This window comes from Hippocampus zosterae, chromosome 18 (assembly GCF_025434085.1).
Source record: "Hippocampus zosterae strain Florida chromosome 18, ASM2543408v3, whole genome shotgun sequence".
Taxonomy (NCBI): domain Eukaryota; kingdom Metazoa; phylum Chordata; class Actinopteri; order Syngnathiformes; family Syngnathidae; genus Hippocampus; species Hippocampus zosterae.
Window position 1 is genome coordinate 13,792,340 of NC_067468.1, and position 16,708 is coordinate 13,809,047.

The 16,708-nt window shown below is 45.6% G+C and overlaps 1 protein-coding gene across 2 annotated transcripts; it reads left to right on the forward strand.

Moving 5' to 3' along the window:
- The first annotated feature begins 603 nt into the window (after nt 1–603).
- Nucleotides 604–12,509, forward strand: LOC127590781 (zinc finger and BTB domain-containing protein 7C). 2 transcript variants are annotated; one of them, XM_052050213.1, is made up of 4 exons: nt 604–860; nt 9,593–10,265; nt 10,611–11,281; nt 12,001–12,509. In XM_052050213.1, exons 2-4 carry the CDS (start codon nt 9,603–9,605, stop codon nt 12,485–12,487), a joined length of 1,821 nt encoding a protein of 606 aa, XP_051906173.1. In that variant the 5' UTR covers nt 604–860; nt 9,593–9,602; the 3' UTR covers nt 12,488–12,509. The 2 variants fall into 2 exon arrangements, with proteins under 2 accessions (XP_051906173.1, XP_051906172.1); XM_052050212.1 differs by lacking the exon at nt 604–860 and adding an exon at nt 5,675–6,215.
- The last annotated feature ends 4,199 nt before the right edge of the window (nt 12,510–16,708 follow it).

The window sequence follows — 16,708 nt, forward strand, 5'->3', positions numbered from 1 at the left end:
TGGTACACTCGAAAAAAATCGTAACTAGACTCCTCGGTGGTCACAACCGCGTATCACCTCAATGTTGATTGATTTTAAGCACGCCCAAATTTCAAGTTCTATCAAAAAAAGTATGGAAAAGGTCAACAGTTTTGAACCACCCTTACAATTTTCGTGACACCTCAGCGAACCGAACATATGCATTTTTAAAATTTTTGGTGTGTGTGTGTTCCCACCACACAAATGGTGCCAGTGATGCCAAAAGCATGATGATAACGACATACCTAGTCATCAGACTAAGTACTTTTACTTTATTGTCGTCTTATTACGCAGTAATAACCTTATTTACTTTTTGGATCATAAGAATGTTAATATAACCACTAAGTGACTGCCTGTTTAGTAACCACTCTCCATTTACCAGTTTCTATTCAACATCATATAACAGTATTTTCAAAATATTAAACTATTAGTGTGCAGTCATGAGTCATCGCTGTGCGTGCATTTTCTTCTTAGCTGTAACCGGCCGCCCATTAGCACTTTACATGTGTGTGTGTGTGTGTGTGTCACTCCCTTACCCCTGAGCACAGGTGGACTTGAAGTGGAAAGCTGCCAAATAGTTTTGGTTTAGAAGGAGGAGGCAGAAGAGGGAGGGGCCCGGTTGGGTGTAGCACTTCTTTCTTGTTTTGTTATGTTTCTAAGATAACTGCTTTTTTTTTCTTCTACAGCGCTACCTTTTCTCTCTCACTTACACACACACACACACACACACACACCCCTGAAATCTCCTCCTCTTTCACTCTTGACTTGAACGGGGCGTCAGACTTCTGTGACGAGCGCTGAACAGAGGAAGTGAAATCAAAGACTTTGCCATTTGGGGAAAGGTCAGTGTCTCGATGTATTTTTTTTTTGTATGTATTAGTGCAGTTTCATATCTTGAGCAAAGTGTCCAATCAGTGGGAAGGTGAGGGGTCGTAATAATTGCTTGTGTGTTTGTGAGGCCTCACACTGTCTTATATTGGGGTCGTGTGTGTGTGTGTGAGTTCCATCTATTATTAATATGACAGTAATATATGATGTAACCGTGTCACGTCCGTCCTACGGGAAGTAAAGTTCAACCTCCCTATTTTTTTCAGATTTTTCTTGCATTTCCAAGAACACGCTTGCTTATTGTCATTGATGACGTCATCCACACGGGATGCGCGTCCAGTTGTCATTTCAATTTAGTTTGCGTCAACTGAATCCCCAAAAAATAAATACATGGAAAAAATAAATATTCACATGGGACTTGTGTGATCCCAAAAATGAATCGACTTGTTGACATTGCAACCACAACTTGCACGTGTGTCCTGCGCATGGCAGTTTATTTTGTTCACTGCCAGATGCGGAAGTTGTGATTGAGAAAAGTCAACTCTGCCTAGTAACAAATGACATTTTTTTCCCCCTCAATCAATGTTGATTAGTCCTCATCTCTATTTTTGAACCTTTGTTGGTTTACAAAACAATAGAACAGAAACTATGTTAAATTCCACTCATGCATGATCTTACCATTGCTCAATTCCATCCATGTTTTTAATCGCACCTTTTACGCACACGCCTTTCTTCCGGCCTCTGATTTGGACAAAATGTTGATGGCCCACACGAACATTTAATCTATAAATTAAATGAGAGTTCCTTATAGCTACTCAGGGCATAAAAAAGGGAAAAAAATAACATTTTTATGATTCACTGTGTAAGAAGTGTGGCCTGAGTGTGTCTTAGCATGCCACCATCAGCTCTGTTTCTGCGTGCATGTGCATGTGCATGCGTGTCGGCCCTCCTCCACTCCCCCGTACAGGAGTGAAGTCCAGGTTTGCTTGTGCGGAGTGGGGCTGGCTGGCTGACTAAGCCGATGAATAGAGGATCTAATGGGCGGAGGCTTGAAGAGGCTGTCGTGGGTGGGAGGCCCAGGCCCAGCCTGCCTGCGTGCCCCCCAAAAAAAAAAAAAAAAAGCTTGGATTTGTGTACACGCGCATTCCTCACCCAAAAACACAGCCGTCGACTGGGAGGCGAGCCGATCGAGACGCATTTATCTCCTCTTCCTCGTCACTTGTCACCATTCCCCCAAAAACCGTACCGGTGATATTTTGTCTTTCACATTCGAAACATAGGCAAGGAGTGAGTGGGCTGTCAGGTTTCATGGCCGACGATCACTTTGTTTGTGTTGTGCTTCATTTTGCAGATTTGTTGAAGGGTTGAAGGGAACGGTTTGTCCTGAAGTGGTTTCTTAAACTATATGTTTATATTTTCAGAATAAATCCAACTAGAAATTCACTTAATATGTACAATTTAACGCTGTTAATTTCATTAAAATGTTAACATTTTACGATGGAATAAACCGCATGTAATGTAGCATTTTAAGATAAGATATCCTTTATTTGTCCCACACTGGGGAAATTTACAGCCTCCAGCACCAAGAATGTAGGTAGAAAGAAGAAAGAAAAAAAACAACAAACACCGTTCAATATAGACACAAAATGGATAAATCGCAGTGCTATTTACAATTATCTTTATATTTAATACGCAATGTTGTTATTGCGTTGTAATGCGCTTCAATTTAGTTTCTTTCAGTACGTGTACTCATCTGTAAACGTTTTTTTAAAAATTCGTACTTGCCTGCCTTGTTAACGACTGTCGTATTTTTTTTTGTATGTATTTTAATCACCTTTATAAGTTAGATTCTTTCGAAACGGCGAGCCGAGCTCCGCTGCCGCGTAAAAAATGACGCCGACTAAAGAGGGAGGCATAAAAGCGAGCGTGATTTCATAACGCTCTGTCGAAGAAAGCCGCGTTGGTGAATAAAAGTGGGTGCCACCCACCTGAGAGGGGAGCGAGTAAGCGCGTGCGTAGGTTGGCCTCGCTCGGCCCGCTCATGCCACGCCATCGCCTCACGCCTCAATCCACCCACCCGGGCCTCCGCTAGCTCCAGTTAGCACGTTAGCATTCTCACCAACACCTGAAACGTGGGCAGGTAACAAATCAGTGTCAATATTTCTTCAACGGCATATTTTTGTTCTATTTTACTTTTGATTATCAACAGTTTCACAAAATGCATGAGACAAATAAAAAGTCATTTTCATGGCCTCCTTTTTAAATCGTCTCTAATCCTACTTTGGCGCCTTCATCCAGATGTACATCAAAATGTGCTGCTAATTGGTGGAAATCAACCTGCTGTCTGGCCACAACATATTCCTTCGCTTCACAAGTTTTGTGGCTTGACTAGTAAAATTAAGCTAATTAGTTCATAAGTTCATTCAGAAAAAAAAAACAAAAAACAAAAACATAGGCTTGGACAGAAGTAATTTGCGGCTTACGCGCGGGTTAATTGCGCTTTCACTCAATGAAAGGGTGCTCATTTTCCACCGGCGGTGTGTATCCAGCTGTTATGTGGTTGCATAGATTCCCTGGAAACCTGCTTGCAAATTAAAACATTAGGCAAATTAGCATTAGGCATTTCTTTTTTTTTAACCACGTACCTCATATACAATATGTGTGTGCATGTATCTGTATGTGTGTGTTCACGTGTGTGTGTGTGTGTGTACATGCGCACTTCGGCCCAAAATAGCTGACCTGTACCGCATGTGTGAGCACTGTAGTGCTACTCTAGTGTGTATGTGTGTGTGTGTGTGTGTGTGTGTGTGTGTGTGTGTTTGGTGACAGGCATGTGTCTGGCCTGCCCTGCAGCGTGGCTGCTTTTAATTAGGAGGTGGCATGGTGCCTCAGGGCTCTCCTGCTGACACACACACACCACACACAGACACACACACACACACACACACACACACAGAGTACCTGAAGGCAGACAGAGGCTGTCTCACTATGACAAAATCTGGTCCTCGTTAGGACTCATTCAACACACACGCACACAATTGCAGTAAACCAAGCCAAAGAAAAAGCCACAATGCACCTGCTAAAGGTTCACCGAAGTCTTGTGATATCTGCTTAGGTCTCGTTGAGCGTCATTCATTTTTAGGAGATGACAAAAAGTACTTTGATGTATCGGACAATCATCTCCAGCCCTTCTCCTAATGAGTCGGTTTTATTTTTTTGGGCGTGTTGTGGTTGTTTTATTTTTTTCAATTTCCTGAACAGTAGTGATTTCGGAGTTGCGAGTAGTGCATCCCGCAGTGACCATTTCGGCTTGTGTAGTACAATAGTCGTGTGACCCGAACAGAGAAAACCATGCGTTTGGGGTGAAGGCTGCAAACAGGAAATGAGCATCCATGTCTGCCGACATCTTGTCCACGACTTTTTTTGTCTGGCTCGTCCTGAGCTCCTCACTTCATAATTACAACGGTGGCCGTATGTCATTTTCGTCTGGCCTCCATTTTGTTTTGCGGCAAGCCGATTGGTCTTGCGAGAAGTGAGCGTGTACGGCGTCAAAGTAACACACAGGTCGATGGCGCCATTAAACCTCCAAGCTTGCGTCGGTTCGTAAGAAGGCGCTCGGCGCAGGTGCCACTTAGGGCGCGAGAATAGCCGAGCCATCTTATGTTGTTTTTCTGGCCGTCTGGCCGGCCTGCTAGCAGTTAGTGGCTAACCCTCCGTTTATATATACTGGATGCCAGTGTGAGTCGGCCGCTGCGGTGTCACTCAGCGGGAGCGTGGGGCTTTGTCGTGGAGGGGAAGTGGTCACACTGTGTCAGTGCTGTTGGATACAAAGAAATATCTCAGGCATGTTCACATTTGTCAGGTTTGTTTCAAACCAAACACACTCCGCTAACATAACATTGATAGCGCGCTTTGTTTGATTCATCAAGTGTCCAAGATACCATCTGCCCAAAACCTATCCCCCTTTCGAACCGAAATCCCAAATTTTATCTCAGTATCGATTTTTTATCGCACGCCCAGGGTAACAGGTGAGCAGGTGAACAGACCGAATCGCTTCTGCCCCCTGCTGGAGACTAACAGAAACTGAATCATGACACCCACACTACCGTTTAGACCTGTTTTTAGGTCGTCTGAATTGTAATTGAGTGTTTCACACTAATTTGGCAAGGGCGTCCGTGGAGTGTAATCGAAAAGACTGAGCGGACACGGTGCGGTCAGGCAAATTCATAAATACGCGAAATTAGACTTGGTTCAGGCCGAACGCAGTCCATTCTTTGTGAGCAAAACGTCAGATGCGTCAGGGGCGCTGCAGCTCCGTGAGCGGTCTTCCACGTGCTAAACGAGACTTGCGCCGGGCACCATAATGAAAATGCGCCCTTCTACCAAAATAGGACCCGTGGACTTTCAAGAATTCTTCTTCTGGAGAACTTCGCTGATACCATAGCTAGCGTTCAAAATTCTTTCAACTCCAGACCAAAAAAAATGCTTTTTTTTAAATCGTCCAAGTGACAGCTTCTATGTTGAAAAAGTCGAGGGAGCACTTCCATTTCTTTTCTGTTTGCATAAATGTTCAGTCAAGACCCACGTGCTTTCAAAATAAAAGTTGTCAACTTTTTCATTGAACAAAATGCCACTGATCTCGTCACATTGTGATAATTTAAAAAAAAATCCCAAAAGTAGTTTTTAAATTACAGTTGAGTTTCCATCTCTATGCTGCCAATAGTTTTCCCCGAGTCTCTCTCTTTCTCCTTCTCTCTTTTTTTTTTTTTCATTTTCCCTTCAGCAGCCTCCCACCATCTCCCCAAACAACCCTTCGGAGTTCCGATGGCCCCGGTCCCCTTCGAACACGACTAAAAATTCATTTTTGTCCGACCTAAATCAGAGGGTGTCTACGCCATGAGGCTTATTACACGGTGCACATACACTTGTGTTGTGGAGGAGGATGGGGTATTATTATCTTTCAGCTACCCACCCTGCTATAAAAACTAGCGGTGCGACATCTCCGCAGCGCAGTGCTGCTGCTCGGCCCTCCCCTCCCTTTCCTCTCCCCGGCGCTCCTTTCACACAGACACACACACGCACAAACACACACACACACAACCTGAGTCCCTTGCTTGCCTTCACACACTCTTCACGCTCACTCACTCACAGACCCGACAACCTGCGCGAAACGGCGGATTGGCATTTGGATTCTCCTCACTGGCTTTTTTGTTGTTGTTGTTGTTGTTGTACATTTTTATGAATGGGAGCTTTGGTTGACTCAAAGACTGATTGATTGACAATCAAAAAGGGGGGGGGGGGATGCTGAGAGGTCACATAAGGGCTGCCAGAAGTTCACACTAGTCGGGATTGGACAAGAGACAACCAAGGTAAGTGCTGCATAGAAAAACTTTGTCTTTCTGTGTTTTGGGTTTTTTTTTTTGTCCTGTGTGTTAGTTAGATCGTTGGCGTGAACAAGCGTGTTGAGGAACACGTGTGCGCATGGTGGTTGTAGTGAAGTCTGTGCCGCCTCGACGGGTGACAGAGGTGTTCATGACTTAGGTTTGATTTTGTTATTTTTATTCAACCATCCCCCCCCCCCGCCCCCAATTACTTGTTTATTATTTCCATTAATTTTTTTTCAGAATGACTTTGGTCGTTATTATTGTCGTTTTTCCGTCAGCGAGCCACATTTGGAACGGCTTCAGCTTCATGTTATAATAACACGACGCTCGATGATCTTTCAAGCCAGTGAAATAGGCAAAAAGGGTTCGGAAGCGGCACGCCAGGCGACTGTTGACGTTTTTGCGTCGTGTACAGAAGGAGCCCGTAGCATTTTTATACAAGAAGAAAAATAGTCGATCACTAGATTGATTTGGCTGTGTCACAAGGGAGAAAAAAAAGGCATTTTTGACAGAAATAATTTGATTTGAATCTAAAACGTGTATTTAATTCGTGTTTTATTCTGAGTGATGCAGAGGAGTCAAATACAAGTGAAGCTGCGCTCCAACTAAACGGTAGTTGTGGTCAAACTTCCATTTTCCCACGTAAGCATGCTGTGACTGACAGCAATTTGTACACAATTGGAGTCTCCCGTGTGCACAGACAACATCCACAGCAGCTCAAATGTTCTTTTAATAAGGTGGGGTGACAAAGGAGGGAGGGGAGAGTGGGGGGGCTGACAACAGGTTGCTTTGACCTCTCACCGTCAACTTTTGCCTGGTAATGAATGATTCCCGGCACTAGCCTGACAGCGTTTTTGGTCGTTTAAGCCAAAACGAGGGTCTGCTTTGTGACATGGGCGGATGATTTGCGGGGTCTGGCTGCCCAGTGTCAGGACCTCGTGGTGGTGATGAGTCGAGCGTGGAGGAGGAAGAGGTGGAAGGTGACACTCTGGCGGCCGTGAGAGGCTCGCTTTAATAGGTTGGATAGACTGTCACTGAGAAGCTTGCTCTCTATGGGGGGAGGGGGCCCCAAAACCTTGACGACAATAGCAAAATGAGTACAGAATGCGCTTGGCTTAATTAGCACAGGCTACGTCTAGCAGCATCCGCGTTGCAGCCGACTCTCTATGTCCTTTATCTGTTGTGTCGTGTCCTCGGTTGTTATGTACTGTCGTTTTATTTTTTATTTGTTTAATAAAAACACTTGCTTCTGGTCCCTGGCATTAACCCACCAAAAAAATAATAAATTGCTACTTAATATTAGAAAGTTCTAACTCAAAATTGCTCCGCAAAGCAAAATATCTATAGATAATAATAATAATAATAATAATAATACATTTTATTTATAAGCGCCTTTCAAGACACCCAAGGTCACTTAGATGAGACTTGAATATGAATTTTAGAATTGATGCAGGGACTAAATTGTTGGCCTTGCATAAAATGTTCTGAGTTTTTGTTCTTGTCAGGTCACGTTACACGATTCTAATTGATCACTATTAACTCTGCCGAGGACTGAGAATCCAGACAGACATAAACAAAAAAACATAATTTGACATCATGTAATTGATAAAAATGACTTTTTTATTTTGACCAATTATGCTAGCGGCCTCACAATCTTTTCGTCGGCTGATGGCGCCGTTGCCGACGAATTCTACCAAGAGTCGTCGCCAGCCGAGAGAACCGGACTTTCCCATGTAACCATTTTATATTGAATACAGAGCGGTGATTAAACAAGTCGAGTCGCCACTCTGGCGGCCGAAGGCTTAACAAAGGCGTTTGGCTCAAGAAACGCCGTCGACGGTGGGGGAGCCGCGGCCGCAACGCCAACCCTCCCCCCACCCTACCGTACGTCGATGTGGCACATGCTCCTTAGATCCTCACCAAGTTGTAATTAGGGTCTGGCCAGTGCAAGCCAGAGCAGGCATGCAGTGGGAGCACGTGTACCATCATTTAAGGGTTGAGGGCGGGCGGGGGTGGGGGGGGGGTCAGTGTATGAGGATGGACTCGGAGCAAACAAAATGACAGAGGATTGCGCCTCCCAGTCGGGCTTGGCTGGCTCTGACTTTTTATTGTTTGCCTTGGCGGGGGCCTCACAGGGAGGGGCCCCTCCTCTGCTGTTTGTGCAACCTGTTAGGGAACTTTTCACAGCACCATTTACCCACGCTTTCACTTTTTTAATGGAGGCCGACGCGCACGTGCTTGATGTGAGATAAAGTTAACGGGTTTGTCGTCTCCTCTGAGGGGGTGTGGGGGGGGGGGGGGGCACTCACACGGTTGTACTGTACACGCTGATACCGAAGACACACAGCTTATACATTGCGGCAGACTACGAAAATAGTTAACTGTTTTTTGTTGTCGTCACTATTGAAACGTTCAGCAACGTTCCCAAACGAATCATCGAAATCAAGTATCAAAGTATGCTAGCTCCAAATTTCAACGTGTGTGTGTGTGTGTGTGGACAAGGTGTGTGTGTGTTACCAGTTGATGTATTAAATCATGTCGTGTCTTGTCACTGGACAGTTTGCTCTTTTGTTGTCCTTTTTCCCACGGGGTGTTTGCACAGGCTCGAGGGCTTGTATCCGGTTCAGCCACGTCCTCTGCGGACCTGTTAATCGCTCGATCAACAGCGTCGACGTAGCAACCGTTCCCTAGCAACAAGACAATAAACTAAGATGTAGGTGTGTGTGGCTGAAGGTCAACTGAGGGAGTCTTTGATTATTTGTTGCCCGGGAAAAAAAATATAATGGTTCAGCGAAAAAATTGGTGTAAAATCGTACTGGACAGGGAATTTTTTGTGCAATTTTTTTTTTTTGAGTCGCGTTTTATAAACAGCATTTTCGCATGGTTCGGGCAGCGCCTTATCTCGTACGTGAAAGTCGAAGAAAAAGTGCCGGCCGAGCGTTTTACGTCAGGATGTGATGATCTTGCAAACGATCTGACCTCTTTAGTGGTCCCCCCCCCCCCCCCCATCACCGAGTGCTAATCAAATGGGTCATCTTACTCTTGAAAGTCATTCGAATGATCATCGAATAAACAAAGATGGTTACGATCGACCGAGGTCTTGTTTTCAAGACAAGTGCAAGTGTCTGTTTGTGGCTTAAACGAGCAGCGACGTGTCATTGGATGAGCTAAAATAGATTTGTATTCATCCTTGGTTTTTAATTTTGGGATAAATCACGACGGTGACATTGAGAGCCCATTTCACACTCTGATTTTGTAAAAACAAACTTTGTGAGGACAAAGGAGCCATATTTGATTGGATTGATCAACTATCGCTCTGTAGCATAAAAAGCTAACACCGCTTTCTTTTGGTTCCTACCCAGAGAGCGCAGGATGGTCCACCACAGAGAGGAAGACCGCATCGGAATCCCCTTCCCCAATCACAGCAGCGATGTCCTGTGCAGCCTCAACGAGCAGCGCCGCTCCGGTCTTCTGTGCGACGTGGTCCTCATCGTGCGCGACCAGGAGTACCGCAGCCATCGCTCGGTGCTGGCCGCCTGCAGCCACTACTTCAAGAAGCTCTTCACCGTGGCCAACTGCGAGGACGGGCACCACCACCGCCACAACGCCGCCCCCGCCGTCGCCGCGCCCTCCGCTGCCATCTATGAAATTGATTTTGTGGCCCCGGAGTCACTCACGGCCATCTTGGAGTTCGCCTACACATCCACGCTGACGGTGACGGCATCCAATGTCAGCGAGATCCTGAACGCGGCGCAAATGCTGGAGATTCCCTGCATCATTAACGTGTGCCTGGAGATCATGGACAGCGGCGGGGGAAGAGGGGGTGGCCCTGAAGGGAGGGGGGAAGAAGAAGAAATGGAGGAAGACGAGGAGGAAGAGGAAGACGGGTCGAGGAACGACGAACAGGAGGACGATGACGACAGGTCGTCGGAGAGCAGGGGGGAGCCGCCGGGGATGGACGAGTCGCCGCCGCCGCCGCCGCCCAGCACCTCCACTTACCAGGAGCGGTCGCCCGACAGCATGCGTGCAAAGCAGGTAGGCCTCAGCCGAGGCTCCGATTGACCTTTCCCGCGTGAAAAGCTAAGCTAACTATTGTTGCAACTTCAAACTGGGCAGACAACGTGCTCAAGGCGACCGATAGGAGTTTTCATCTTGCCTGGCGTTGATTGACTACTCCCAATCTTAATCGATCAGATTCTCACAAATGGCGAGATAACAATTCGAGGAGCCCGAGTTGATGAAAGTCGCACCGGTGCTTTTGCTCGCGCGAAATCATCAAGACTTGTATGCTAAAGGTTTTGGATGCTAACGCACCAGGAAACGGCAACAAGACCGAATGCAATCCTCATACAAACGTTCCTACACACGTTCTTGTTGCAGGAGAACCTGGAGAACCGCACCCTGAAGGACTTCTCCATCGAGTCGCTCCTCCAAGACGGCCTGTACCCCCGCATGTCCGCTCTGGACAGGAGAGCCAGCTTTTCCCCCCTGCTGCCTGGCTTCTACCCCTCCGTGTGGGCCGCCGACATCCCGGCATTTCACAAGCACTTCCTGGAACCCGGGCTTCATCAGCGCTCTCGCACGGGTGACGGCTCCCCGAGGGTCCCCGCCACCTACCCGACGCCCGACGCCCCCCCTCCCGGGCCCCTCAATCTGGCCGTGAAGCGAGAGATCATCAAAGAGGAAATGAAAGAGGAAGCGCTGCCCGGTCTGCTCCATGGAAACTTCCTGAAGGAGTTTGTCAGCTCGGGGCTGTGCGGTGCCATGAGCTCCGCCGGGTCCGTACCCCCCTCGGACCACTCCCTGGGCGTAGTCAAGGACGAGCCTGACTTCCGCTCGTACCTGAGCTTCCTGAACTCGGCGTCTCACATCGGGGCGCTCTTCCCTCCCTGGCAGCTGGAGGAGGAGAGGAAGATCAAGCCCAAGTCTTCACAGCAGTGTCCCATCTGTAACAAAATCATCCAGGGGGCCGGGAAGCTACCGCGACACATGAGGACCCACACAGGGGAGAAACCCTACATGTGCACCATCTGCGAGGTGCGCTTCACCAGGTGAGTGGAGTGCTACTCCTTTCACTCTTTCAAATTTCAACTCACTCACTCACTCCCAAAGACGTTTTTAAACGTCTTTTCAGACTTGGTCCAGAATCGGCTGTTACTGAATGACTTCCGGTCGTGATTGAGATGCTGAGGAAATTGTCAGGTCGTCGCTCCGGTGTTGAAACGTTTCAACACAAAACATATTTTGGGACAGAGTGAAAGGGGCTTCTGACAAAAGGGTGCCCCCCCCCCAAAAAAATGTCAATAGCCTTTCAAATGACTCACAATGAATGAACTGAACCGAACCCCGCCGCTCTAATTTGTCAAAGAGCAGGAAAGGTTAATGGAAAGTGAAGCACCCACCTTTCATCTTATCGCCCACCAATCTAAGAATCATCTCAACTCAAGATTCAAAAAGTGTGGAAACCCCCAACTGCTAATTTATCTGCGGGTGATGTAACGGCCACCCACGGCTAAGGCACACTTTCCGCCAACAAAACCCAACGTGACATTCAACGCTCTCTTCGTTATTGTGTACTGCATAGCTCAATGCTAAAAGTGCTATTTTTCTAGCATCGGCTCTTAAATTGGCGTGAATGGCAGCAAAAGAATCGTAATAAGATTTTTTGTAGTACTTTTTGGGGGGTTCCGACCACAGTGGTCTAGAAAGCCAGTCCGTTTTGAAAAGCGAGCTCCTTTTTAACGCTGCGTGTTTGTGTCCCGCCTTGCAGACAGGACAAGCTGAAGATTCACATGAGGAAGCACACGGGCGAGCGTCCGTACATCTGCCTGCACTGCAACTCCAAATTCGTGCACAACTACGATCTGAAGAACCACTTACGCATCCATACCGGCGTACGGCCCTACCAGTGCGAGCACTGCTACAAGAGTTTCACACGCTCCGACCACCTGCATCGCCACCTCAAAAGGCAGAGCTGCCGGGTCTCCCGCCCACGACGGGGCCGCAAACCGACCGCCTGGCGCTCGGCGCCCACTGCCGGCTACTTGTGCCCGCCCAACGCCGCGGGTGTCTTGGAGGGCAACGCGTTTAAGTCGTACCATAACGTTGAGGAGAAGGATGCGGCAGAGCGGCGGCGAGGGGTTTTTGCCTTTGCGTTGGACGACGCACTGGCTCGCTCGCCCTTTTACGCCGTCGCCTCGGACCCCTGGACTGTCAGGCTGGAGCGGGCTCCGCCCATCCCGGACTCCGCCACATGAACATCATGAGCATCGAGACACACACACACACACACAAAAAAAACTGAAATCGGTGAACTTCCTCACTTTTTCATTTCTATTTTTATGGCAGGATAATAAAAAAAAAACACATCATATGCATACATGCTCACAACGGACAATCCTTGTGAATGTTTACATGCAATTCGGAAGAGCTTGCAATTACAACGAATGAGAGGTTGCGCAGTGTATGAGCGCTTAGCACGGCTTTGACCTTCCTATGCGTCGTTGGTATGTTCTGCCAAATATTGAGGGGGGGCTCTCCCCTAGGACTAAATATTCCTCCTACATTCCAAAAATGTGTATGGCGGGTTATTGAAAACTCTTTAACTGTCTTTATGTCTGAATGCAAAGTGTGGATGACTGTTTGTCTGTTTGTTTTTATGTGCCCAGTGATTGGCTGGTGAACCGTCTTGGATGTACACGGAACCCTGATTAGAATAAGCACTATAGAACGGGGGGGGGGGGGGGCACTATGTTTCATCAATGCTACTCGGGGCCCACATTGGAGAGCCACGCAATCAGATGTATGACAAACATGGCATCTTAAATAGACAAAATAGATCCTGGACCAAAAATAGCAATTTATTCATCCCCCCCCCACCCCTAAACGCAGAGAAATCTTCAAAAACCGTAGATGAACCTACAATAAGTGTTTCCATGAAAATATGGACGGTTTCTAAGCATGACAGACAGCTCTTTGACAACAGACAACAGTTCTGATACGCCCCTCAAAGGGGATATGCAGCGATGTGTTCATTCAGTATGTTCAGGAAATCATCAGTTATTAGTGACCAAGATTAATGTTGCATAATATTTATGTAGCAGGGCAAATATGATATCCACAACAATGGAAGCATCCTAAATGAGAATAACCATCTCTTTCCGCTGCACGATTGTACATAGCACATTCAAAAAGGCAAGTAAAGCTTCCAAAAGACTTTGATGCTACATGAATGAGACGTAAAATCATCGTTTGATCAATTAAATGTCACGTGTCCCCAACAAGGACTTCTCTCGATCACATTTGACTTGAAATGGGGGTTGAATACTATTTTGTTTTGTGTGTGTGTGTGTGTGTGTGTGTGTGTGTGTGTGTGTGTGTGTGTGTGCTATTTATGCATATTTAAATAAATGAGCCTTGGCTATATTTTGCAAAATGTTTTATAAAGACATGACATGTTGAAGCTGGTGTGAGAGTTTTATTTCAGCATCGAAATATTCATTGGGAATAATAGAAGATACAAACATAAGTTAATGAAAAAATATTTTTTTCTAGCCATATTTTATAAACAGAGTCGTATAAGCTATAAATTGTCGCAGATTTAAATACTGATTATTATTGCACACCATTAATACACTGATAGTAGGAGTGCGCTAACTATTTTTGTCATTTTTTTAAGGGCAGAACAGAAAAGGGAAAATAGGCTGTTACACGAGTATTGGTCTCGAAGGATTTGTTCCACTTTTTATATTATTTAAAGATGTTTGAAAATATCCAAGTATTCCGTTGGTTAACTTTTCCACAACCTTCAATTGTAATGCTTATTTGTGCCTCAGGGTGGCGGCAAAGAGTTAGAGATGACAGCCCCGACACTCGCCTCAAAATGTGAGTTGGCGTTCTGCGTTCTGCTCTACTGTTTGATTTTGTTCGAAACTTGCTGGTGTACTTTGGTTTACCCTCGTTCTTGTTTTTCTAGGCCTGTTGTTTAGAAACTGTTTCCTGCGCCAGGTCCTTAAAGAGCGCGTCCAACTTGAAGCACATTGTTCTCTTCCACTTCCTACGAGGATGTGCAATTGTGCATCAACACGTAACAGAGCGCGCGCACACACACACACATACATACACGCTCGCGCACTTCATTTAATACGTTAAAGTAAAGACCTCAGCATTACATGAACATAAAGCCAATATTGAATTCCATATCGCCATATAGTTCTTTCTACCAGAGAATGCCTTTTTATTTCCCCATCAAAACAAACACTGCTATGAAACCATCATGGCTTCCAGTAAAGCTAAAAGCACATTGTAAATAATAGTAGACGCGATAAAAATGTAGACTGTTCAATCAATGCGTTATCTTGTGTTATCCTCCGGTGCCGGGTCGCTTAGCAACTACCTAAGACAAACTGTCAGGCCAGGGAAATCACGGAGGAAAAATGTCACCTAAATCCTGTTCACAATTCCATTAAAAAAAAACACACAAACTTTTATCCTTTATCAGTCACAGCTCGTTATGGGCCTCCTCCTTGCGTTTAATCGCATTCAAATGGTTTCCAGCTCACTTGTGCTGCATCAGCGTAATTTACTGGCTAACCGATGAGCACCTTTATTGATTCCAACGCAAACAGGAAGCGAACGAGATTGTGTTTCAGTCGCTCTGTTCTGAGCCACGGTAACACAAAAATATTTTTAAAATCTATATTTGATTTACAAAATGTGTTTTTGTTTCATTCAATACATGTCATTTTAGCTCGGATTAGTAACATTAGCGTTGACAACAGCGCTGCTTACGATCATGACAATCGAATAATAATTCAGTTGAGCCGGAAGTGAAGGAGCCACTTTCGTTTCAATTCGAATGTGTGCGAACTTTGACGTGTGCTTGGCCATGCACCTTCCTCGATATTAAAGAGGTGGAGATGACTTCACATCGATATGAATAGCGTTAATGGGTCTGAAGGAGAAATACACCGAAGCTTGCTAATAAGTGCACTCATGCTCTCTCTTTCTCACACACACACACATGCGCGCAATGTCACACACTCACACACTAAGCGTCTGCAGTTGCACTCAAGCCAAAGAAAAGCAAAGTACTCCACGCCAATGCTACTTATCAGCTCGATACTCCACATGACATTCCTTTTTGCTCAAGTACAATGATACAAATACATACAGAATCCTGTATATGAACGTAACATACACGTGAACTGTTTATGCTGATGACTATTTCGTTGTGTGTCATGGAGCACTTTGTATGCAGCGATGGCTTTTTGAAAGTGCTCTATAAATACAGTTGAGTTGAGTCAAATAAAAATGGAACTTCCCAACTTACTCGATATTGTGGTCATCTTCATGCACATAATTTTATGGTCATATTTGCAAAGCGTATCACTGATGTATGGCAGGCATTGAGTCTGAATCTTTCATCTGCATGACAAATTGCCTTTCCAAAGGACTGTTTTGTTTGAAAACTTTCTCCAAAACACAAATGTCGTCAATCATTTGAAAGACGCCATGACCGCATTTAACGTTTTAAAAAAAAAAAAAAAAAACCAAAATCACAGTCCAGCTGCATCAAGCCAAGCTTGCTTCTATAATTACATTAATCTTCTGATGGAAAAAAAAACTCCTTTGCACTGGTTTCATTTTACTTTCACACATATTCCTCGGCAAAATTCTTTGGGCACGCCATGTAGCATAAGAGATTTCAGGTTTTGTAGGCTGTTCATCGGCTTTACGCACAAGCGCCCACCTTTGTTACGGCTCTGAAACGAACTCAAAAGTCAGACAGTGCCAGGTTGACTTTTTCCTTCGCTGCATTTGTTTAATTTGTACAGTACAGCTGCACGGAAAACTGGTTAAAAAAAATGGTGTCAATCCCGTTCATGTAGAACAATGACATGGAACACAAGGGGGAAAAAAAAGTCAGCTTTTACAAGCGGGGTGGAAAGGGTCTTTCCAAACGCACACGAGCACGAAATAGCAGCTGAAGTTATCGTATGTCTTCACTGCACGCGAGGGGCCGCAACTGTCGTGGCCCAAAATATGACAACCGCAAAGCCACACAGCAAAGGAGGGGACAGTCCGTCTCACTCACTCACTCACTGGGGGACCGCCACACACACAAAAAAGAAAAAAAGTGAGTGGTTGAAATTAAAAGGCACAGTCTTGGGGTGTAATTGCACATGAAGCTGCCCACTGCCCCTTTAGATGCAGCATTCTCGCTCTAATGACGGCTTGAATCTTAAACCACTTCAGGGGCGATGCGCTTATTGCACTAAAGTCACAGGTCCTTATCTACTTCATATCTAGACATGGTCACGTTCCACGGCTATATTAGAATTAATTATGGATGTCTCTACAATATACAGTACATATATATATATATATATACACACATATATATATATATATATAGATATAGATATAGGCGCCCCGGTAGTCCAGTGGTTAGCACGTCGGCTTCACAGTGTGGAGGT

What these genes read in the sequence shown, in the direction of transcription:
- LOC127590781 (XM_052050213.1), top strand. Translation starts at nt 9,603, where the DNA reads ATGGTCCACCACAGAGAGGAAGACCGCATCGGAATCCCCTTCCCCAAT. An exon ending in ACAGCATGCGTGCAAAGCAG is followed by an intron (nt 10,266 to 10,610) that starts GTAGGCCTCAGC and finishes TTCTTGTTGCAG; the next exon opens with GAGAACCTGGAGAACCGCAC. An exon ending in TGCGAGGTGCGCTTCACCAG is followed by an intron (nt 11,282 to 12,000) that starts GTGAGTGGAGTG and finishes CCCGCCTTGCAG; the next exon opens with ACAGGACAAGCTGAAGATTC.